Consider the following 23,905-nt stretch of genomic DNA (forward strand, 5'->3'; position numbering starts at 1 on the left):
TTCACTTATAGCTTAGTTATCTAATGATTCACCACCTCTTAGTCTTACGGCTTGTTTGAATGCAATAAAGCTAAAAGTTAACTAGCTAAAAATTGCTAACGAAATCCAAAATCAGTTGGCTAACAAATAGTTGGCTAACTATTAGCTGATTTTACCTAGGTTTATCTAGTTAACGAATTAATGGGTAATTGAGGGTGTAGCTAATAATTAGCTAGACTATTAGTTGAGAGTGTTTGAATGTCTTTAAATAAAAGTAGCTAATAGCTAAAGTATTAACTGGGTTGTTTGATGTCTCTAGCTAATTTTATTAGATAACTATCAGCTCTAGTGTATTTAAATAGAGAGTCTTAGGGAGTGTTTGAATGCACTAGAGCTAATAATTAGTTGGCTAAAAAGTTGCTAGCGAAATTAGCTCTAATGCATTCAAACACCCTTAGCCTAGTCACATAATTAGGGTGTATCTATTTCAGCTTATAATCTACCCATATTATATAATCTAGCTTAAATAATCTAGATAAAATATAAACAACAAATTATTAAGCTAGATTATATAATTTAGATGTCAAATTATCATAATCTCCTCAACAAATACTTATTTCAGCATATTTAATAAAAAAGACCTACCCATGACAACTTTCAAAAAAAATTACCCACCATTTCCAATCGTTACACAAAAAATGATTCATCAATTTTTTCTTAGCTCTCACCATGCAACATATGACTAAATCAATAATCAAAGTTTCAAAAAGCTAGATTGCCGGACAGCTACACCTAGATTATTTAATCTATATTATATAATTCAGATTATTTAGGCTATGTTTGTTTACTCTTTATATATATAATTCAGCTTAAAAAAGTTAAAAATACTAACAAACAACACAGATTATTATGTAGATTATATAATCTAGATACCTAGATTATAGTAATCCATAAATAGGTCATTAAGTGTTTATATAATTGATAAGCTAGATTACACCCCTCAATCCCCTCCTTCCAAAGACTAAGTGCTGATTTGGTAACAAAAGAATTGGATGAGATCCATGAGAGAAAATCCCTTGTTATTTAATTTTAAATAGTAATGGATTTCCTCTCATGTATCCCATCTAATTCTATTGTTAACAAATCAGCCCTAAATTGGGATAAGGTGAGCAAGTGATGCGCCAAAAAGGACCAGATGACCGCAAACCAGCATTGATTAGATACATATAAAATTTCTGTATAAAATGATGCACATATGTACATGCCCATGATTGATTAGACAGCGTCTGCCTATTTCTCTTGGAGAACGAAGCCCTTAGTTAGCAGACAGCTATATTGCAGCCTCCCTCCAGACATTCAACTACTCTGAGAAACAACTGCGTTTCTTTCTTTTTTTCCTTCATTTCCTTCATTCATGGGGCTTCAAATGGGGCCGATGGTTGGTTGAGTTCGGCCCTTGGTGCCTTTAATAGCGACTATCTGAACTGCAAATACTGAATCCCGATCATGATCAACTTAGATCAAAACCAGCTTCTGAATTTATCGCGTACAATAGTTTGGTTTGCATCTGCTCCTTGCTGTTCAAGGACCAAAGCAACTGTTAGTAAAGTTGTAATCACTTCATCAAACAGAATGCGCAGTAATTCATGGGTGACCAAGAAACAATAGTTCTACGAACCTTTTATAGGGGGGGAGCTTCAGAAGGTTCATGCAGGTAGCTGATGTCGGCAAGCGGTCTGCATGCTCCTCCAGACCTGGAACACCAGCTCTGCATTCAATGGGACAAAAAAATTAGAACATTTCATCATTTCATATGGAAGATAAATAAGCACTTGGATGTAGAGCAGACCTCTGAATGCAAAATTTCGGTTCGAGATACTGAAATCCAAGGAGGGGGCCACGAGAACATCCAGTCACAAACCTGTCCATTTATTGGCATCAACATACACAGAATATTACATACTCGATTTATTGTTTGTTACACTTCCACAGGACCACAAGTCATAGTGAATAATGTGGCGGCCTACATGCCACAAAGAGATCTCTAGATAAAACAGCAGCGCAAAGAAGAGGGAGAGGAGCTAACATGAATGCTCCCGTGTTTTTAGATATATGACATTAAACATCACATGTAAAAAAAGGACATAGTATGTATTAGTGTTAAAAAATACAACTTAAACAGTTGCTAGCGAGTGAACGGTAAGGGGGGAAAAGCTAGTAGAAGAGACACTAACTTGAGAAATTTTTTCTGGTTGTCTGAACTTAAGCTCTTCAAGACCTCCCAAAACATCTCAACAAGCTCATGATCCTGGAAAAAGAAGCCATCACTTCGCTAGATAAGATCAACAAAAATGATCTGACCTTCGAGCGCGGGGGCGTGTATTTGATATTTGTCACCTTTTGTCATAAACCCAATGGTCCATCACCTGCTCGTAATGGTACAGTTGAACCAACTAGACATGTGTGGGCTTGTTCGGTTAGCTCTCAATCCATGTGGATTGAGTGGGATTGGGTGGGTTTAAATCCCAAACAAGTCAAACTTATTCTTAATTTTTTCCAATCTCATCGAATCCATGGTTAACGGAATTAACCGAACAAGGCCTTAATTGAATGTATTGGGTCAAATCCAGGTGATAGACCACTGGTTTATCACCCTAGGTGACAAATAGCGCTAATACTTGACTAAGAACTTAAAAAGACAGTGCATATATCTGAGTTTTTGGTTGTGATGTCCAAATTTTATGTGAACGTTTTGATGATGATACTTGACTAAAACTTGACAGTCCAGATGACCAAAACTATGCTGTTTTATTAGCTTCAATTGGACAATACCTTGCTCAAATTTGCTTAAGAACAGGCAGAAGGGGGGATATTCTTCCTTCTACATTTGAAAGGACTGTGAGGTTCACCAGGTACACCACTATATCATGAACTTATATTCACAACCAGGTTTTTGCACAGCTACTATCCACAATATTTCAGTCCTTTTAAAGCAAATAAGAGTAGTCCACAAAGTGTGCCTACTGATACAGCATTACATAAATCATGCGGTCTCAGTCAAATTCCAATAGGATTGCTAAGCTACATTGAGTGATGAAAATATGGGCCTTGCTACATAAGAAAGAATCACATACTGGATGATATCCTGCAGAATAGTTGGTGTTCGACCGCAAGTCATCAATATCCAAGCTTTCTAAAGAGCCAGATATAAGAACCTGAAGGAGACAACACATACATATAAGAAAACAAGGTAGGAACATGCCATGTTAAAATACCGCTTTCTCTGAAACAAAACAACAAAAATGAAGCCAAAGCAGTTCAGCAACTATACTACTATAGTAGCACTATTTTTGCCAAATGTACACACTCCATTCAATATCACCAGAGATAGAAACCCATGTAGTGGTGAAGTAAGTTGAACTGTTGAAGTACCTGAATTTCATGTTCATTGAACATATCAATCCAGTCTTTTGGTATAAGCTGTTGAAAACCTCTCAAGAAGTGTGTACTTTGTGCACGGATCTATGATAGAAACCAGGAAAACAATTAGCAAAGCCTTCCAATGCATCCAAATGATATGACTACAATCTTTTTACCTGGTAGTTTAACCGATGATTGGCAACAAGATGGATAAAAGTAATAACATTATCATTCGTAACACGCATGTCCCTCCCACCAGGGAGAAGTTCTTCTTCACATTGTTCACCATATTCATTATTCACAATAACAAAATACAGTTCCAACTCTGAGATATCACCATTGTAATGCTGAGAATGGAAAAGAAGTGAGACCAGTAGGGACAAACTGAACATCAGATTGGAATGAACTCAAATTTGTATCCTAGTATCCACAGCTATGCAAATACAAAACATCAACAACCTTCCACATCTTTTTTTCTCGAAAAACGCAGGAGAACTGCGCCTCATTTTATTAAGTAAGAAGAAAAAAGGGTCGGAAAGGACCCGAATACAGGGCCTCCTTATGGAGGCCAGAAACAAGCATAAAGGAACATATTACTATTTGGTGACTAGTATAAAGGCCAGAAATAACCTTCCACATCTCAATATCTGGATTACAGTATCATGCATAAAGCTGGATTATTTCGTTTTCTCAAAAAACATATTACTATTTGGTGACTAGAAAATGCTTTAATAAGAAAATTGCAAATACTACTTCCTCTATTCCAAAACGTAGTCGTTTTAGTTTTGTCCTACCTCCTAAGCCAAACACAAACTTCTCAACTTTGACCAATTTATAGAAAATATATTAACATCTACGATATCAAAGAAATGGTGGATTTAATTAAACTAGTTTGATGCTCTAGATGTTCGCACATTTTTCTTAACAAGTTTAGAGAAGTTTGACTTAGTACACAACTTAAATGAATTACATTTTGGCACAAAGGGAGTAACTAGTAAGTCAGAAAGTTCAATGGTTTGTGCAACATAGCAGCAGGATCTAATTACACATCTAGAAAAGATGATTCTTTCCAACTCCAGGAACATATATCTACTTTACCCATTAATAGAAATAGGGACAAACCTTTAAAAATAGAAGATGTCGATACAATTCTGGATCCAATGAAGGAAGATCATTTAAAAAATTGTATCTAATAGATGAGTAGAAGATCAGTACAAGCTAAACATTAATCAACAAAAAAATGTACCACAAAAAAACACAAAGAACGAGGGAGGGAGGCAGATGAGTACTTTTGTTTCACCTTGCTCAAGAAGAACGTTGCAAATGGCAAGTCAACAAGTATGCCTTCATACATTGCCTGAAAAAACATGAACAAGAAAAATAATACCAGGATCATGACAACTACTTAAAGAAACTATGCTATAGCTAGCTTCATGCAGCACCCAATACAAAAAAATGTAGTAACAACTTTTGCACGGGCATTCAGTCAACAAAAAATTTGAGTGGCACAACATTAAACCCTAAGAAACTTGGGGCAGCTCCAGTGTGGCGTTGAAACTCCTGCTACCCTCCAGCTTTGAATGACCTCACGAAATTGTGGAACACTAGGAATGAAAATTCAAAGTAGTAAAACAATATTTTGGATGCCAACCTAAGTCTTAGGGAACGCCACAAGTTAACTTAAACTGAGGGCCTCTATTGGCAAGCTCCAGATCTAATCCAACTCCTTGGTGCTGGACATCCTTAAAACATCTTGATTTTGGTTCCATTTTAAACTAAGAGTAAAGGCTCAAACCACTTCATTTTAGGCCACAAACCCCAGATTATGCAAGAATCTAGGAGATAGATCAAGTATCTGCTTAGCGACGGAAAAAGGGGGCATGTACCTTCCCAAGTAGACTTCCAAGAAAATTGAAATATTGCAGATGTAGTTCATGAACCAATCCTGATCCTGGGTTTGGGTACAAAAGATGATCAGCCGTCTCCTACAAAAGAAAAAATCAAGAATTCCAAAAGAAGCATGTGAGGTGATGAGGTCTCATCCAATCAGTAAAGGAATACTACAAGTATATTATATAACAGCTATTCCACCAGAGCAAATGTGTTTGACATAAAAAAATACATGTGTGAACCATCATTCAACTAACTTAGTGGCACGCAACAGGTATTCGGACACATAAACAAGGTTTTAAAATCGTCTGACTAATCGTGATTAGTCGGCCTTATCGCTAGAGCGAGCTCAATTAGGGTGTACTGTTGTCCTGCTCAATTAGGGTGTACGATATCTAAGGTAAGTGATCTTTACCTTTTACTTTTAGTGAAAACATGCTTGCATTTACATTGTGATATTGTCAATAGATCTGCTGATCTGCAATATAGTATACTGTTGTCCTGCTCTAGCTACTGTTGTCCTGCAGTCCTGCTACAGCTATATATATTGATATATATACACACACATGGTCCTATTATAGGTGGACGACTAGAAATTGACTAGGCTCGACTAATCGAGCAAATCGACGACTAATCGCGTTTAGTCACCTTATCGGTGCTCAGGCGACTACAGTCGACTAGCCGACTTTAAAACCTTGCACAAAAAAATAATGGCCATTACTGCTGCAATGACATCAACCCAAAAAAAAACAGATACCTTGAAGAGACCGTACTGCACATCAAAAGCGGCTCGAGTAATATTTTCCATGAAATCCTTGAAAATTCCACCACCATCGATTCCAGCCTCTTCCTCGCCATGTTCATTAATAAATGAAACTCGAATCTACATACATCAAGAAGTTTGAAATATCATATGCTATTAGCACTTCAGCAGAATATGTGTCATGTGTTAAAGCCATGAGGAAAGGTAAGAGTATATCATCATACCGGTCCTTTGAGATCTTCTTCAGAAAGCAAACTTAGCTGATCAAAAGCATCTTCCAGAAGTCGGTTTCTTCTTATTTTGAACCGTTGTCTTGTCAATGCAGAATGTGATGTTGATTGTCTAGAACTCGTTAATTGGGACTGCTCACAGAAAGTTTTAAAAAATTAAGGCATTGTTCTAAAATATGTACCAAACTTAAGACATTGCTCAAAATAGTTTAATGATTGAAAATTGGTCAACAGCCATAGCTACATGCTTCTCAAGAAAATGAAAACAATGCAATCTTTAGCCTATAAGGAGTTTATGCCACATGCTCATGAAACAAATCAATTATCAATCCCATCATTGAACAAAAAAAGAAAATTTTCAGCAGCAATAGGTGTAAGCAGTTTTTTTATTTTGTGCTATTCCAGCTGTTTTTCTCACAAACAGTATGAAGTTTACTCCTGAATTTTACTATCTGTGCATTCTTTTCTCCACTTTACTTCAGCTGCTAGCTGTCGTTTTCAAGCAATTTATAACAATTATACTTTTTGAACAAGTACACACATGTCTTATTCAGCAGTCAGCACTATTTACACGATAAATTAGCGGTAACTTACAGTGAATATTTTGACTCGACTGGTAAATGGAGCCAAAAAAGGAGCAAGCTTTATGATCTCTGATGCTCGAGTATTACCAAGTATTGCCTGAAAAACACATGCATAGTCATAGAAGAATGAACACATGAAATACATTTCAGTTAATCCAAAATAGCATATGCATTCATACCTGAGACACAAAATTTTCGCTTGTTGCTTCTTGGGAATAGAAATCACTTGCAGAAGTGAATGGAAGTCGGTTGTTCCAGTCTTGCAACTGCGATGAGGTAGCACTTAAATTAACATAATGAACTATATCTTATAATTAAATAATACTCCGTATATGGAGTAGCTGCACGTTTTAATCAAAACAGACATAAAACAGCAATAGTCAACAGAAACCACTCACAGACAGACAGAATTCATATAAATAAACAAGAAATGACTGCAAAACAAATAATACTAATGCTCAAATATTAGTCTTGTAACTGAAGAACCATCCTTTGGCCCTGAATAAAACTATAAACAGAAATTCATGGCACAGCATAAGGTTCATGATGTGTTTCCCGAGACAACCGACCACATGTGCACTACCCAAAGAAACACCAGTAAGTCCAGTATGCATACAGTATCATTTGCATTTTCTCAAAGTCCTTACAACAAAAAAGATACACAACCTGCCCAAAATCAGAATTCAAAGAAACCAATAGAAGAAATAATAACATGGTATCAAGACGAGATTATCAACCTGTGTGAGCAATTCAGACAACCCAACCCTAGCTCTGATCTTGACATTCTCCACTGACAACTTCTTAAGGCCTGAAGGGTTGGATGACACTTTCTGAGTAGAAGAGGATGGAATAATCCACAAAAGTTGCCATAATGCCTGCAGATTCATGTAGTATTCAATCGAAACCAACAATGCACACTCAATATTGTAGGACAGCAAATCACAGTTGAAACAATAGTTATGAATTATGATGTATGCCCTCTTTTTGACAGTTTCAGAAAATGCCACTATTTTTGTTCAAATTTTTATAGGCTTAGTTAACAAGTACAAAACAGGACTGGAACTTGTATCCCAGTCAGAATTACTACAGGGACTTAGCATGCTTGAAAACAGGGTGCACGTGCACCCACCAATAACAGAGCTTCCATAAGATCAGAACAAAGGGAGAGTTAATGAGTTATAACCAACAACAGAAAGCATAAGAGGACCACAGTAACTAACAACAGCTATGATGTTTAAAAAAATTGTATGCTAAACACAGCACGAGAATGGCTTATGATAACACAATGGTAATAGCTGTGTTATTATACCTGCTTTAAAATAAGAACCAAGGACTTCAAATCTTTAAGGGAAAGGGGTTTCTCTTGCTCATAAAACTCCCCATTATCAATGATCTTCAACATGTGCCTGGTATGAGAAGCAAAGACAAAGCATCTGAGGGAAGTTGTTGCACTTCTACCCAATAAATTGATAAAACAAGCCGTTATAAAAAAAACATTATTCGCTAACAGGAGTTTCACAGTAAGGAAGGGGGGACTGCCTTACTTGTATATGGGACAGAATACAGACATGGGAAGGAGCCAACCAGGAGCATCAGCAGGTAATGAAGATGCAAACTTCGAAAAAAATGGCCATCTTCGGTTTGCATGGCACCGCTTTATGAAGTTCCACAGTGCAGGAACAATTTCAGTCCGGTAGGCCAGTACAGTCATAATTCGCTCTAGAGGGAATGTATTGAATGTGACATGAAGAAAAGCACAAATACATCCTACAGCATCCACTTCAGCATCTGATGGTTCAGACAGATCAGAATCATTTATGCTTAATGTACCTCTGAAGAGAGCATTCACCTATGAATTAGACAACCTATGGTCAAACAGGATATAAAAGAATAAGAAGCCCCATTGGGTCATGGGCAAGAACATCCACAGTTGTTTAGGATTCGTACCAAATGTTGAAGTAGCTTTGGATCAATTGCTGCAGTTATCTGTCTTTCCAAATCAACATCAAGATTAATTTTAATATCAACATCCATGGGTGTCTCATCATCATCATCTGCCCCTGTATATATTAAAAAAACTTGTATTAGAGATTTAGAGTTTATCTTATCATATTAGTCAGACCTTTGATATGCAATAACTAGATCCCACAGGGAACCTAGTCCTAGTTCATAGCCTCGTGATTGGCTTAATAGGTATGCTTTGAAAAGCTATGTACATGTTATGCACAGTGTTAAGGCCCATAAGGCCCATATATTATTGCCTGCCTATATATATGCTACAGTACCCGAGGGGGCTATTATCTCGCCTAATCCAGGTTAGTAACATGGTAACAGAGCAGGTTAGGGTTAGGGTTTACATCTAAACCCGACCCTGTTCCAAATTTTTGGCGCCGTCGCGCCGTCACTGTGCTGCCATCGCGGCCAGCTCTCCGGTCAGCCCTCTGGCCGTCGCGCTGTCTCTCTCCGTCGCGTGGCCTTCCCCTTGCCTGCAACGTCCGCCGCCAGGGGTGGATCTCGGTCTGCGCCCCGTCTGCAGCTTCTTCCTCGATCTGCCATCGCGGATCGAGCTGCCACTGTGCCGTCTGCCCGCCAGGAGTCCTGCGCGGATCTTGTCTGCGTCGCCCGCAGCCAGGGGCCCCGCCTGGAGTCCGCCGTCTTCTTCCTGCGCGCGGATCCGCCGTCTTCTTCCTGTGCGCGGATCTTCTCTGCGTCGCCCGCCGCCAGTGGCCGTCCGCCGCCATCTTCCCGTGCCCGCCAGGAGTCCGCCGCCCTTCCTGTGCCCGCCAGGAGCGGATCTCGGTAGGCCGCCGCCCTTCCTGTGCCCGCAAGGAGTCCGCCGCCTTCTTCCTGTGCCCGCCAGGAGCGGATCTCGATCGGATCTCGCCAGATTTCTGCTCTGCGCCGTCACCGGATCTGCGTCGTCCGTCTCAGATCTGTGCCGTCCGCCTGCGCCTGCTCTACGCCGTCACCATTTCTGCGCTGCGCCCGCGCCACTTCTGCGACAGCAGGACTGCAGATCTCTGCACCGTCGCTGTCGTCGCTGCTTCTGCGCAGGTGGCTGTCATTGCGGGCAGAGTCGCGGTGATCTAGATTATCTGCAGCAGGTCTCGGCTTCCGCTGCCCAGGATCTTCGTCAACTCGTCCACGTCGGGCTGCTGTCAGCTGCGGCTCCTCTGGTTTGTTTGGTTTCACTGATTTCCATTGGATTCAATATGGCGAAAAATGCTATTGTGGTCAATATCACTCTTGATGGTCAAAATTATCCGGAGTGGGCTTTCTGTGTTGAGACTGCACTCCGGGGACATGGATTACTCTTCCATTTGACTGATGCGGCACCTGTTCTTGCTGATGATCGTCGCAATGCTGCTGATATCAAAACATGGCAGCTTAATGATGGTAAAGTAATGGCTGCTATGGTGAACAGCGTCAAACCGTCGATGATTATGAGCTTGTCTAAATTCAAAACTGCTAAAGCCATCTGGTCTCATTTGAAGGAGCGTTTTGTTCAGGACAGTGGTGCTCTATTACACACTCTCATGCAGCAGACACATGTTATTGAGCAAAATGATATGAGTATTGATGAGTACTACTCAGCCTTTGATCGCCTGATGAGTGCTTTGACATCAATGGTGCCTGCTTGTACCGCTGATCTGTGTCCGGCTCATAAGTTTATTGAGAAGTTCTTCACTTACAGATTTGTTATGGGCGTTCGGGCCGAGTTTGATTCTCTTCGTGCTCGTTTACTTCAGGGTTCTGACACTCTCACAATGGCTAAGGCGTTGTCTGCTTTACTTGCTGAAGAGACTCGTCTTAATTCTCTGTCCTCTACTGGTGGTAATCCTCACAGTGTGTTGGCTGCTGCCCAGAAACCTAAGAATATCTTCAAGCCTTGTGATCATTGTGGCAAGACCAATCATCGATCTGAGCTTTGCTTTGTCAAGTTCCCTGATAAATTGACTGATTTCCATGCACGACGTGCTGCTCGTGGTCGTGGTCCAGGACCATCTAATAGAGGCTCAGTTGTTGTTGCTGCCACTTCGTCCGCTTGTACTTCAGAGTCGGCCTGGGTACTTGATTCAGGAGCTTCCTTTCATGTCACATCTGATCAGTCAAAGTTGGCTTCTACTACACCTGTCACAGATGATGCTTCAGTGCAGACAGTTGATGGTACTGTATGCCACATTACTCATAAGGGTTCTCTTTCAGATCCACACTTTACAGTTCCTAATATTTTCTTTGTTCCTGAGCTATCTATGGACCTTCTTTCAGTAGGCCAAATTACGGATCATAATTGCTTTGTCGGATTTGATGACTCATCTTGTTTTGTACAGGACCTTCGCACAGGGGAAGTGATTGGGACTGGCCGTCGCCGTAGAGCTGCTCCTCGCCTCTACATCTTGGACTCTTTGCGGCTTCCTTCCTTGGCTACATCTCCAGCGCATGTGCTTTCAGCTACCCTTGCTTCTGTTGCGTCTTTTGCCCAGTGGCATCATCGTCTAGGTCATTTGTGTGGATCTAGATTGTCTACTCTAATAAAGTCAGGTTGCTTAGGTCATACTTCGGTTGAGTCTGATTTTCATTGTAAGGGTTGTCATCTTGGAAAACAAATACAACTTCCATATTTTACTAGTCATTCTCATTCTGTTCAACCCTTTGATTTGGTTCACTCTGATATTTGGGGTCCTGCACCTTTTGTGTCAAAAGGTGGATATAAATACTATGTTATTTTTATTGATGATCATTCTCGCTACACTTGGATTTATTTCATGAAACGCCGCTCTGAGCTGATTTCTATTTATAAAACCTTTGCTCATATGATTCACACTCAATTTTCCACTCACATTAAAACCTTTCGTTCTGATTCTGGTGGTGAATATTTATCTGATAATTTCCGCTAGTTTTTGACTTCAGAGGGTACTCTTGCTCAGCTTTCTTGCCCTGGTGCTCATGCACAGAACGGTGTGGCTGAACGCAAACATCGTCACATTATAGAAACTGCTCGCACTTTGTTGATATCTTCTTTTGTCCCGTCACATTTTTGGGGTGAAGCAGTTTCTACTGCGGTTTACCTCATCAATAGACAACCGTCATCCAAACTCTCTGACAAAACACCTGGTGAAGTTCTTTTCGAAACTCCTCCACGATATGACCACCTTCAAGTTTTTGGATGTACGTGTTATGTACTATTATCACCTCGTGAACGTACTAAATTGACTGCTCAATCTGTTGAGTGTGTTTTTCTTGGATACAGCCCTGAACATAAAGGCTATCGATGTTATGATTCATCTTCTCGTCGCATGCGTATTTCTCGAGATGTGAGCTTCAATGAAAATCGTCCCTTCTTTTACAACTCTTCCACTCATTCTTCTTTTTATTCCACAGAGTCTACCTCCTTCATGAGCCTTCCTCCCATTTCTGAAACTTCATCAGTATCACCACCTACTGTTTCTACCCCAGATGTCCTTATTCCCATCACACCACCTTCCACTTCCACATCATCTCCGTCTTACTCTTCCAAACCACCTGTCACTCAGACTTACATTCGTCGTCCTCGCTCTACTCCCACGGCCAGTCCTGATGACGATCCTGTTGCTGATACTTGTACTAACAATGATGACTCTCATGTTGTTTTTAATCAGGGGTATCATCTTCGTGACCGTGGCACCATTGCAGCTCCAGAACGTTATGGGTTTTCCCGTGCTGGTGCAGTCATTGCTGAACCATCATCTTATAAAGAGGCGTCTGGTATACCTGAGTGGCAGCTTGCTATGACTGATGAATTAAATGCCCTTCATCGCACATGTACATGGAATGTTGTTCCGTTACCTGCTGGTGTTGTACCTATCACGTGCAAATGGGTATTCAAGGTTAAAACCAAATCTGATGGGTCTATTGAGCGATATAAAGCTCGTCTTGTGGCCAGAGGCTTTCAACAGACACAGGGTATTGACTATGATGAGACTTTTGCACCTGTGGCCCATCTGACTACTGTCCGAGCTTTACTTGCTGTTGCAGCCTCATCTTCTTGGACTATCTCTCAGATGGATGTAAAAAATGCTTTTCTTCATGGTGATTTACATGAGGAAGTCTATATGCATCCACCTCCTGGGATAGAGGTTCCATCAGGGCATGTATGTCGTCTCCGTCGGGCCTTGTATGGTCTCAAACAAGCTCCTCGTGCTTGGTTTGAGAGATTTGTTTCTGTCATCAAGGCTTGTGGTTTCTATTCTAGTGATCATGATCATGCATTGTTCATTCATGTTTCTTCACGAGGACGCACATTGCTATTATTATATGTTGATGACATGTTGATTACAGGCGATGATCCAGACCATATTGCTCATGTGAAGGCGTCTCTGAGTAAGGAATTTCAAATGTCTGACTTGGGGGCACTCAGTTATTTCTTGGGCATTGAGGTTTTGCAGACCCAAAATGGTATTTACCTTTCTCAGGCCAAGTACATACAAGACCTTCTTGATCGTTCTGGTCTTAGTGATACTCGCACTGTTGCCACGCCTATGGATCTTCACTTATCTCTTCGTCCTACAGATGGGACACCTTTGGAGGATCCATCTCGATATAGACATCTTGTTGGCAGCTTAGTTTACCTTACTGTCACCAGGCCAGATATTGCTCATGCGGTTCAGATCTTGAGTCAGTTTGTCTCTGCTCCTACATCAGTTCATTATGGGCACTTACTTCGTGTGCTTCGATATCTACGGGGGACAAAACAACAATATTTATTTTATGACTCAAATTCCCCACTTCAGCTTCATGCTTACTCTGATGCTACCTGGGCCAGTGATCCTACAGATCGTCGCTCCATCACTGGTTACTGTATTCTTCTTGGATCATCTCCTGTTGCTTGGAAATCCAAGAAGCAAGCTGCTGTATCTAGATCTAGTACTGAAGCAGAACTTCGAGCCCTGGCTACTACTACTGCTGAGATTATCTGGATTCGTTGGCTCTTGGCTGATCTAGGCGTTTATTGTGACTCGCCTACACTTCTTCGCTGTGACAACACTGGAGCTATACAAATTTGTCATGATCCAGTGAAGCGTGAACTCACAAAACACATTGGTGTTGATGTCTCATTCACTAGATCTCATTGTCATCAGAAGACCATTGATCTTCAATATGTGCCCTCAGAATTACAGCTTGCGGATTTCTTCACAAAAGCACAAACTAGGGCACAACATCAGTTTCATCTAATCAAACTCAATGCTTCAAATCCTCCACTTCCGCCTTGAGTTTGACAGGGGGTGTTAAGGCCCATAAGGCCCATATATTATTGCCATCCAGGTTAGTAACACACAGATGGAAAGGAATTAGGCCCAGTTCAGATAAGAGGGACTGCTCTAAAAATTTTCAGGATTTGTCAAAGTAATCCTCCATGCAAATAAGCCCTAACTGACTGAATATTTATTTCCTCTCAGATGGTTCACTTGCTTGTCAAATTTAAATATTTCTTTAAGATCCATGTCTATCAAGGCCAAAGGCATTCAAACCCTAGAGTGTGGCCATGTAGGATAAATACTCTCTGGCTCCTTCAATTGCTAGTTTATTAATTGCAGGTCATGGCTGATTTGTCCCATGAATCCTTGAGTAAATTCGGACAGTGAAGTTAGTAGTTTTTAAATATACGTCCATTAAAATGTTCATCAATTGGCAAAGTACAGATATCCCTGCTTCATGAGCTAGCGTGTTGGGTAATGGCTGGGGCCAAACATCTGGAATGTTTAGGCCTTGCAACAGCCCTTAGCTCGGCAGGAAGGATTTAGTGGGTTGTTTGTGGTTGTGTTTTCTACTGTATCTCCTGATGGATCTTTTCCTGTCTTTGTGTTTTCGGCCGCCTTAAGGGGGCCTGGGATGCTTGTATCTGTCCACATGGACTTTTTCCCCTCTACTTAATATAATGATGTGCAGCCCTCCTGCGTTTTCCGAGAAAAAGAGCTAACAAAGATTTTCAATAAAATTGAATAATAACAAAATAAGGCCACATAAACACAGTGCTAAGCTATGCCACCGAAAACAAAACTAGAACCTAGAAGGAACTAGGTGGCATTTTATTAAGAAGAAAATAAGCACCCAAATTTGCCTCAAAGACTTGCCCCTAGATGGTTTGGGCATACATCCACACCCAAAACCAACTGAGCTAGCTCAGCTTCCTTGCTATTTTTTCGCAAAAAAGCAGGAGAGCTGTGTTTCTTTGCATTAAGAAGAAAAGGGCCAAGAACCCTTACAAATACATACAACATACCAACAAAAAAATAGCTTCCTTGCTATGCTCCAACAGATCAGAGTTCATAATTTGCTGGCATGTAACTTACTTTCAGTAGGTGTTGTGACTGCTGGCAAGGTATCCAACAACGAGGTAGAAACAGCAATGATGTCAGCCGCCTGGTTTGGAAAGAATATGCATGGAAAATATTTAGAAACAAATAAATCACACATATGGACAGTGAAAAACTAGCTAAGACAGCATAGCTCACATAACCTACATAGTATTCGAGAAAAAACATATAACCGACATGGAAAGCTCTTTGAAAAGTATGAAAAATAGATTCCACTGTTTTTTTTCTCGAGTACACAGGAGAGCTGTGTATCTTACTTACTATTAAGAAGAAAAACAAGGGGTAAGAACCCTTACAACACCCACCACCCACTACACTACACCATTAAGATGAAAAACAAGAGGTAGATTCCACACTTTCCTATTTATTTTAGCTGCACTGGTTCATGTACTGAAACTAAAAGTCCCTATGTTGTGTTAAGATTTTAGAAGCACTCTTCTTCACATCCAAGAAGAACATTTGCTGTCAACTGAATAAATCAATATACTAGCAGCAACCGAGGTCAACAAAAAGAAATGGCTAGTATACAATGCATGAAATTAGACCAAATCCACAAGAAAATGAACATTGTTTTTCAAAATCAGGACACTGAGTCAAGATTGAAGGATGGTAAAGATATCCATCTCCCAAGAAGCTAATCAGCTAGCTTAGACTCCAAATAAGCAAAAAGAGAAACAAGCATTGAACTGAGATTTGCTATTATCTTACATAAGAAATAGAGAAGGGCATGTCTGGTGCAGTGGTGAGAGCTGTCTCACTGAGTCACGGATTCAAAGCAGCCTCTCCGCATTTGCGGGGGGGGGGGGGGGGGGGGGGGGGGGGGGGGGGGGGGGGGGGGGGGGGGCTTATCTCGGTTTATCCCTTCCCCAGACCCCACTTATGTGGGAGCCTCCAGGACTTGGGTATGCCCTTTTTTACATAAGAAATAACAGAAGAATGCATCTAAGAGTTTGCAAGTAGCATAATTCATCAAGTAGCCTAAGGGGTGAAAAGACAACCTGCTTGACATGGATACTTGGACCTAAATCTTACTTATCTGAACGCATGGATTTAAAAGCTACTTTGGAATAACAACTTAATGCCAGTTTTCACAACATGAACCAACTTTTGGTGGTCAAACAAAATGCTCTAGAAAGTAGAAACCCAGAAGGTAGAAGAAAACCTACTGAATCAGAAGCAAACTTAGCATCAGACAAAATCCAGGTTGCAGCTTCAAGAACATTTGCAAGGACACACGCATATCCTGGATGATTAGCTGATATGTCATTTGGAAGGACATCAGCAAGACTGGGCAAAAAGCAAGCTATTTGATGGATGTAATATTTGCTGAACCCGTTAACTGAGAAAACCTGAAGTATAAAGAACAAGCACATCAGATATAATACCATTGAATAATCGGTGAAGGAACTTAATTCCTTAAAGAATAATAGTCAAGGGTATCAGTTTAATCCCCTAGTAGTCTAGGGTTTCCCTCATGTCCCTCGTACTCTACTCTATTTATAGTCCCCTTTGGGCCTCAATACAGTCATCCAGTTTCAGTCTCCACTTATTCGTAACATGGTACCAAAGCTATAGGTTTTAGATGCATCTACCACTCTTCCCCTCTCTTGCGCTGCCACCGGGGAGCATCCATCTGCTGCTACCAGAGGTGGCCTCGTCGATCTTTGATATTTTTTTGCTTAGATGTTGTAAGATAATGGAAGACCTATAGTATTGCATAGGAGATGGTTACATAATAGAGACAAACCTAGGTGAAACCCTATCCCTAATGGGCCGACAGCCCAACAGTGGTGCCAGCCCACCTACACATACATATAGGACCACACACTAACATCCCTCAGCAGTCGTTGTTAAGGCCCATCCTATTGCAATGGCCTGCTGGACTCTATATATAAACATAGAGGGCACCAGGTCATAGCAATAGGATGAGCCTAATAGGCCTAACAGTCGCAACCGGAGCACTGCAAACGATGATAGTAGAGCAGAAGCCGAAGGTAGGAGCCGACAGTTGAAATCCCCCCGCACTTGTCATGAGGGTGCGAGTGTTGTGGCTGGAGAAGACTGGAGAAGACACTGGTGTGCACTCCATGTAGATGCTAGCCCCTAGATGCCGAGGTAGCCGAAGTCGAGGTGATGCGTTGCTCCAGCTTGGAGACACGCAGCAGCAGCCTCTTGGACCTTCATGCTTCTTTCAGCGAATGGACGTCGAAGAGCTCCGCCAGGGAAGCCAGCGGCAGGGCACGCGTCTGCACTGGTCAGGGTGGTCGCGCCCGCCAGAGGACGCTTCGACGTTCGCTCTACGGACGCTTCGACCGCGGGGGGTGTTAGACAGTTATCTACTGCCATACTTGTGCGGCCTAGAGCCTAGCTTCCATAGCCGGCTAGCCTTGTATAGAAGGATAGGATAGAGAGATTTGGGGAGGAGTCTATCAATCAAGATCATGTCATATCTCTTGATTGAGTAAGTTTCCTTTAGCCTCCAGACCTCCTCCCCTATATATATGTACATGTATTTCCTCTCTATCAACTATGTCGGTACCCCAAATATGGGGTACCCACTCCTGCTATGTCTAGGTGGGACCCCTGTGGCTATCCGTAGCCATACGATGACGAGCAGTCTACTCCAACTTAGAGTTTGGGCCCGATGAGGCCACTAGCCTCCGGGCCACCAGCGCCATCACGCGCCCCGTCGGTGGGATTGCTCGGCATCTACAGTCTGGGGCCAGACCCCTACGTGTGCTATTCAAACCTCCAACCAGGGGAGGTCTGGTGCCGCCACATGTTCGGGCCATCACGAATGCGACCCGAACCTCCACAAATGCCTTCCAGACTCTCGGACAGGGGAGGTCCGAAGCTGCCACGCGTCTGCATGCGCTCCCAACCACTTCTCTCTGCCCAGGCGGGGTGCGATGCTGCCATGTGGCCCGAGGCGTATCACGAAAGCTGCCAGGCGTCGCTTGACACAAGCCTCTGACACGAGGGCCGCCCGCATTAAATATGGGCAGGATGTGCACATGTCCCCACCAGTGGCAGGTAGCATGCGCCCCGTATTAAATGCAGGCGGCGTGTGCAGTACGCAACGCCTGGGGCGCGCCAATAACCCGCGAGTTACCGAGGGGAAGACCATTGACCCATTGTGCCACGTGTGGATAACTCCCATCATGACTCTAGTTGTTCCACTACAGCACCAAGCGAAAAGATAGGCAGAGGGGACAGGACGACACCATCCACCTACTCCCCTACGCAAGACGACGGGGCAGTATACTGTATACGCCGCAGCTTACGCCAGAGCCTTCACCCACACGTTGACAAGACGGAGCGAAGACGAGTCTGGCCAGAGGAGCTCGCACGGTGACCAAGGGAGGATACTTGCTCGCTGCGGGGGAAGACCTTGGTCCACCAAGGCACCAACTCTATATGTTGCTTCGCGCTTCATATTTTTAGTATTCCTAGGCCCACATGTCGAGACCTAGCTCCCTTATATGTGCTCCCCTTGGGCTATAAAAGGGAGGGCATAGGCATTGCAAGGGAACGGACTCAAGTGCCCTAGGACTAGAACCCATGGGGGACAGACTCACTTGAACCCCTAGGGAGGCAAACCCTAGATTGTCCCTTGTTCTTAGGATTAGGCAGGTGCATTCTGCCACCTGGCTGGAGTTTTCTCTCAGACAAATTCAACCAACTATTCTTTCCAATCCACATTACTTACACATAGTGCCAACTATCCAAATGCAACGTCACTGCATTCATGTTGCATTTGAGAGGGGGTACTAAGGTATAATAGTCAAGGGTATTAGTGTGATCTCCTAGACAAGGATTCCCTCATGTGCCCCTCATGTACTCTATATATAGTCCCCCTTTGGGCCTCAATACAATCATTCAGTTTTGTCTCCTTTTATTTGTAATTCCCTTTATTCGTAACAAATGTATCACAATTTCTATGTTTGTCAATCATTAGAAATAATCCAACAAAAAGCCAAACAAAGATATTAAGGGAAACGCTGACCTTCTTGAGGTGTGGTAAACGATGCCATAGAGAAGGGATGGACAGAAGTTGAGAAGAGAAACTCCATCTTGGATCCACTTTCAGACAACAACAGGGATGATGGCCAACATGTGAAGCAACAAGCATGAGAACTTGCTCCAGCACAGATGTACCATCAAAATGCCCAGAATTTCTGACCTTTTGCTGTATCACAGTCATAGAGATCAGAAAAAACTATATAACAAATCATTGTAGCACTAGCATTATTAGAGTAAACTCCATGTGTCATCTACCAGACAAATGATATTTTTGTTTTTAGAACCTATCAGACAAATAAATGACAGAACATGGTTTGCCTAAAAAGTAAACCTGGCTGATACACATGGTTTCGACATATGCCTTAGGTGTTACAGAAATAAACAAACTCGACCTGCAGGGAGTAAGACAGCCCCCGAGTATTGTATTAAGAACTTCTCACACAGGTCGAGAAAACCCCCGAACCCCTACCCCCTCATATACAGTGGCACCGTAGCCCATGTGAGAATGACTGCGACAGAGGCTGGACCTTAGACCTATGCTTTGGCATGGGACAAACGAGGGTTTTTTAATCCCAACCTGAAATTCGCTCCCATGGAAAGTTGAACGCAGAACCTGAGGAGTGCTACTTAGACAACCTGACCAACTCAGCTAAAGGACCTTTCACAAACAAGATATTTCATTTCTTTTAAGAAAGGGGGTTGTTTCTTAAAATAAGTTAGCAGTTACATAGCAATACTGAAGGAACTAGAGGCATGTACAATCAAGTGCCAATTATCAGGGTCAGGTGAACTAAAAATATCCAAATGGATGTCAAAGAGCAAATACAAGACCATAGCAGTATAGCACAGAAACAGAACTTACTGGTACAGATATGACAATTCCACGGAATAAGCAATAGATCTTTCTCTGCTGAAGATAACCTACTACTTTGCAGTTCCAAGGAAATTTTGGATTTATCAAGCAACCTACAGTTTCCAGTAATGAGACAGAAGGCACTGATGTGCTTCCAGGTGTTGTCAAAAGTTGGCTGCCCCAATCATGCCTGCCAAAACATATAACGATGTCACATGTTATGTTGTTAACTTCTGATGCAGGAAGGCTGCACTGGGGGGAGGGGGGCATTAAAGACACAAGAAGATAGTTTTAAACATGTGTTCACAAAGAAATGCCCAAAGAAGAATAAATGCTAAAACAGTTTTGCATGGTTGAACTTACCTCTTTTGATAGACTGCTTGCACACAGATGAGAGTAATTTTTTTTACTCTGTGAGCAACGAGAGGTTGCAGTGAGGAGCCATTCACACCAGTAAAGAGAGTTACAACATCTCCTGCAACAAGAAAATATCAATACAGCCAATGCTACAAAAACAAGGAGAACAAATATAGAACATCAAGATGAGAAGATTGTGTCCGAGTTAAATGCAAGTCGTACCAAATATTAAACTAACTAGAATCCTCTAATGCTTGAAGAGTTCAAAAATGCAAATAACATAATGAAATAACAACGTCTAGAGAAATTAACCGTCATATCATTGATCAATGTTACTTGAAAAAAACACAAACAGAAGGATCATTTTTTTACATACAGAATGGTTGTAAGTTTATGACAAAGTAACAGCAGAATCAAATAGGGATAAGATAATTAATAAAATTAACACATGTCTGAGAAACAGCGGTGAAGCTTTATACAAGCTTGTGGGTGCAGATGCACCCACGAAAAATAGAATACAATTGAGTAGATCGATTTTTCAATATGGTTACGGTTCAAGTCTACGTGTCTATAAGGCAGGCACACACCCCTGTAATTTGATCTATAGCTTCACCACTGCTGAGAAATGTATATATAGTCAAAGCCTAGCGAGTCCACATGTGAGGGTAAATGGGGGCAGGGCGCAATATTTTTGTTAAGTACGAATGTTAGCTAATACTCCCTCCGCGGGGATTTACAGGCGCACAAGCGATTTTCATCAAGACTAAGGAGAAATTAAGTAGCATTAATTCTCAGCTCTGAATGCTGATAAACCCTTCGTTTCCCACTCTGCAGTGCAGGCCCTGCAGGCCGCACGTTCCAACTCCCTGCAAGGCGACATGCATACGCTCCCCATAACACCCAGGCCTGTGCTCTCCCGTGACTCAAAAGCCCACATGTCGAAGCAACTCCCACACGGGAAGACTGAACATGAGCGTCAGCACCAGGGCATGCAACAACTTGGGCACCTGTGAATCTCGGAAGCATTTCCAGACCCAGTGTGCCTCTAAATCCTGGATGGAGTAAAATTTAAACAGACAGCATATTTGCTGATAATGTTTGATACAAAATTAACCCAGAGCAGTGGGAGCAAATTCCTCCCAGCTGGCATTCAACGTATATCAGCTCTTCAAAATTAACTTTCAAATGCATATCTGATCCAGAAAATCGATCTCAATTGGATGTATCCTCTTCTACTATTTCAAGTTTTCTCATGAGTACATCAAAATCAGAACTATAGCACACACCTGAATGCCTTAATTGTCTTTTTCCTTCCCGGTCCTTATATTGCAATACTACTTCAATAGTAACTGGTTTGATACTTCATGTCCTTAAACTTTGTTATATTACGTTATATAAACAAGATGCAATTCCAAAGTTTCAGTTTTGGCAAGGGGCAACCGAAGCTCAGCAACAAAATATATGCAGTACCAAAAAGGAAAAGAACATTGCTAAATAATATTATGATTATAATACTTACCGCCTTGTTTAACATATTGCAGCAGCAAGTTGCAGATTTGACAAAGTATAGCTATGTCATTGTCTTCATTTGCATTAAAGAAAAACAGTAATTGACGAAGAAAGTCAGAATTAGTTCCGAAGTTGTTCCTGATTCAGTAACAAAAGTAATCAGAGAGCTTGACAATTAGGGACGTGATGTGTCTTTCAGGTTAGGTATAATTACCACTCTATCCGCTCGCAATGCTCCCCAAAAGTTGAGCAAAAATTCTTCCGAACCTCTGAGCGTGCCAATTCCAAAGCCTTCTTCCCTCTGAAGAATTTCTGCAGCTTATAATTAGTCAAGCTCCATCTTTTATGAACTAAAGTATGCATATGTCAGCTAATATGCACGACTACCGGAATGGTAATTCCACTCATAAGTGCCTAGACTATCCTGGGGAGGTCCACAATGGCAAACAAAACCAAGTAACTGCAATAAACACCTTGCCAGCTCATGGCATTGCGTGTGGCCTAACCCACAAAAGCAAAGTGAGAACTCCCCCCCCCCCAACCCCGCCCCTTGTAACGTCCTAAAAACAAAAACAAGGAAAACAAGAAAAAATCCAGCCATTTAATCCACACACACAAAACAACAATACAGATAACCAAATATATGAACAAACATCCCACTCCATTCGACTCATGAAACCCAGCAAACCAAAAGGAAATTGCCAGAATTTCTCTGGCAGTCTGTCAGACACCACACCCCTGGTTTCCCCATGTTCCTGCCTAATGTGCAGAAATAGACAAGAAAAACTTCAAATGTGATTTAGTAAGCTACCATAGCTTGCCTGGACAGGCAGCATGAACACACTAATCCATCTCATTTAACACAGAACCCGTCTTCAGCAGAAGTAGACCAGCTAAACCATGACCATTCACAACCGCCGATCGCACTGCCCCAGCGCCTAAACCCTGCCTGAGTGCCTTATTCCCAAAGTTGAATCTCAGTCAGAACTCATGACACTACCGAGAGCAGAGGCAGCTAAACCCTGCCTGAGTGCCTGATCGCACTGCCCCAGCGCCTACTACGAGCCACACCACGGGCACCCGGCGCGAGTCGTGAACAGACCTGGATCTTCGTGGCGGAGGTGTTCTGTAGTCGGAGGCCCTGGCGCCGACGCCGCTCCTCGCGCGTCTGCTCGAGCAGCACCTTGCGGTCCCGCTCCTTGCTGCTCCGGCCGCCGAGGTCGACCCGCCGCCGCGCCGACGGGTCACCCGAGAAGAACATCGCCGACCCCCTCACGTACCTGCACCACGCGCCCGCGCCCGCGCCCGCACCGACAACCGAAAAAGAAATCAGCAGAAAACCCCAACAAAATTCGTGGGGGGAAAGAGGAACTTGGACCGGTTCGATCGTAGTACCGGAACGAAGCCCCGGGCACGATCGGGGATGTAATATCGTGGAGACCTCGGGAAGAGGCGAGCGAGGGTCGGGCGGCGACGAGACGAGACGAGACGCGGAGAGGGAGTCGGGGAGGGGGAAAAGAAGAGCCGAGACGGTGGTGGCGGCTGACGTCAGAGATTTGCAAATTTGCCATCTTTATTACCGCGCTTTAAAAAATACCCTCCACCCACAATTCACATATGGTTTTTTTTACATTCTTTTCTCAAAATCTGACTGCCGAGAGAATTTAGTTGTGGAGAAAATTTAAGTATCATGAAAATTATGTAGAAAGAAAAATAAAAAAGTTTATAAAATTTATGATCTAGAAAGTGATAGATTCTTACTACCTAAGACAATTCGGTTGATTGTATGTTCACATTGATTTTGAATGGTTTTTATCAAAACGGTTCTCTCAAAATTGGTCCGAAAAGCTAGATGTTGGTAGTTCACGGCAGTTTCTGGTGGCCAGAAGCTGAAAAACTGAAACAAACAGGGTAATAGACACCGACAAACTCATAAATCGTAT

The 23,905-nt window shown here is 42.3% G+C and overlaps 1 protein-coding gene across 2 annotated transcripts; it reads right to left on the minus strand.

Annotated features, from left to right (window-relative positions):
* Positions 1 to 1,156: 1,156 nt before the first annotated feature.
* On the minus strand, positions 1,157 to 23,540 carry LOC103641081 (E3 ubiquitin-protein ligase UPL6). Of its 2 annotated transcripts, none has more exons than XR_004853141.1 (27): positions 23,358 to 23,519; positions 23,065 to 23,242; positions 22,177 to 22,274; positions 21,973 to 22,100; positions 20,460 to 20,571; positions 20,106 to 20,286; positions 19,227 to 19,409; positions 16,387 to 16,569; positions 15,197 to 15,266; positions 8,814 to 8,926; positions 8,411 to 8,715; positions 8,176 to 8,272; positions 7,604 to 7,741; positions 7,046 to 7,132; positions 6,877 to 6,963; positions 6,277 to 6,414; positions 6,047 to 6,172; positions 5,286 to 5,384; positions 4,689 to 4,756; positions 4,522 to 4,588; positions 3,576 to 3,746; positions 3,412 to 3,501; positions 3,114 to 3,194; positions 2,066 to 2,287; positions 1,829 to 1,900; positions 1,658 to 1,747; positions 1,157 to 1,556 (listed from the first exon to the last, which is right to left on the minus strand). XR_004853141.1 is itself a non-coding variant. In XM_020546225.2 (27 exons), exons 1-27 carry the CDS (start codon positions 23,531 to 23,533, stop codon positions 1,490 to 1,492), a joined length of 3,279 nt encoding a protein of 1,092 aa, XP_020401814.1. In that variant the 5' UTR covers positions 23,534 to 23,540; the 3' UTR covers positions 1,157 to 1,489. The 2 variants fall into 2 exon arrangements, 1 of the variants encoding a protein (XP_020401814.1); XM_020546225.2 differs by having other exon boundaries at positions 2,214 to 2,287; positions 23,358 to 23,540.
* Positions 23,541 to 23,905: the final 365 nt, after the last annotated feature.

The sequence above is a fragment of the Zea mays genome, chromosome 10 (assembly GCF_902167145.1).
Source record: "Zea mays cultivar B73 chromosome 10, Zm-B73-REFERENCE-NAM-5.0, whole genome shotgun sequence".
Lineage (NCBI taxonomy): Eukaryota > Viridiplantae > Streptophyta > Magnoliopsida > Poales > Poaceae > Zea > Zea mays.

What these genes read in the sequence shown, in the direction of transcription:
- LOC103641081 (XM_020546225.2), bottom strand. Translation starts at nt 23,533, where the DNA reads ATGGCAAATTTGCAAATCTCTGACGTCAGCCGCCACCACCGTCTCGGC. An exon ending in GAATTGTCATATCTGTACCA is followed by an intron (nt 19,410 to 20,105) that starts GTAAGTTCTGTT and finishes ACTGTGATACAG; the next exon opens with CAAAAGGTCAGAAATTCTGG. An exon ending in GTCGAGTCAAAATATTCACT is followed by an intron (nt 6,415 to 6,876) that starts GTAAGTTACCGC and finishes TTCTGTGAGCAG; the next exon opens with TCCCAATTAACGAGTTCTAG.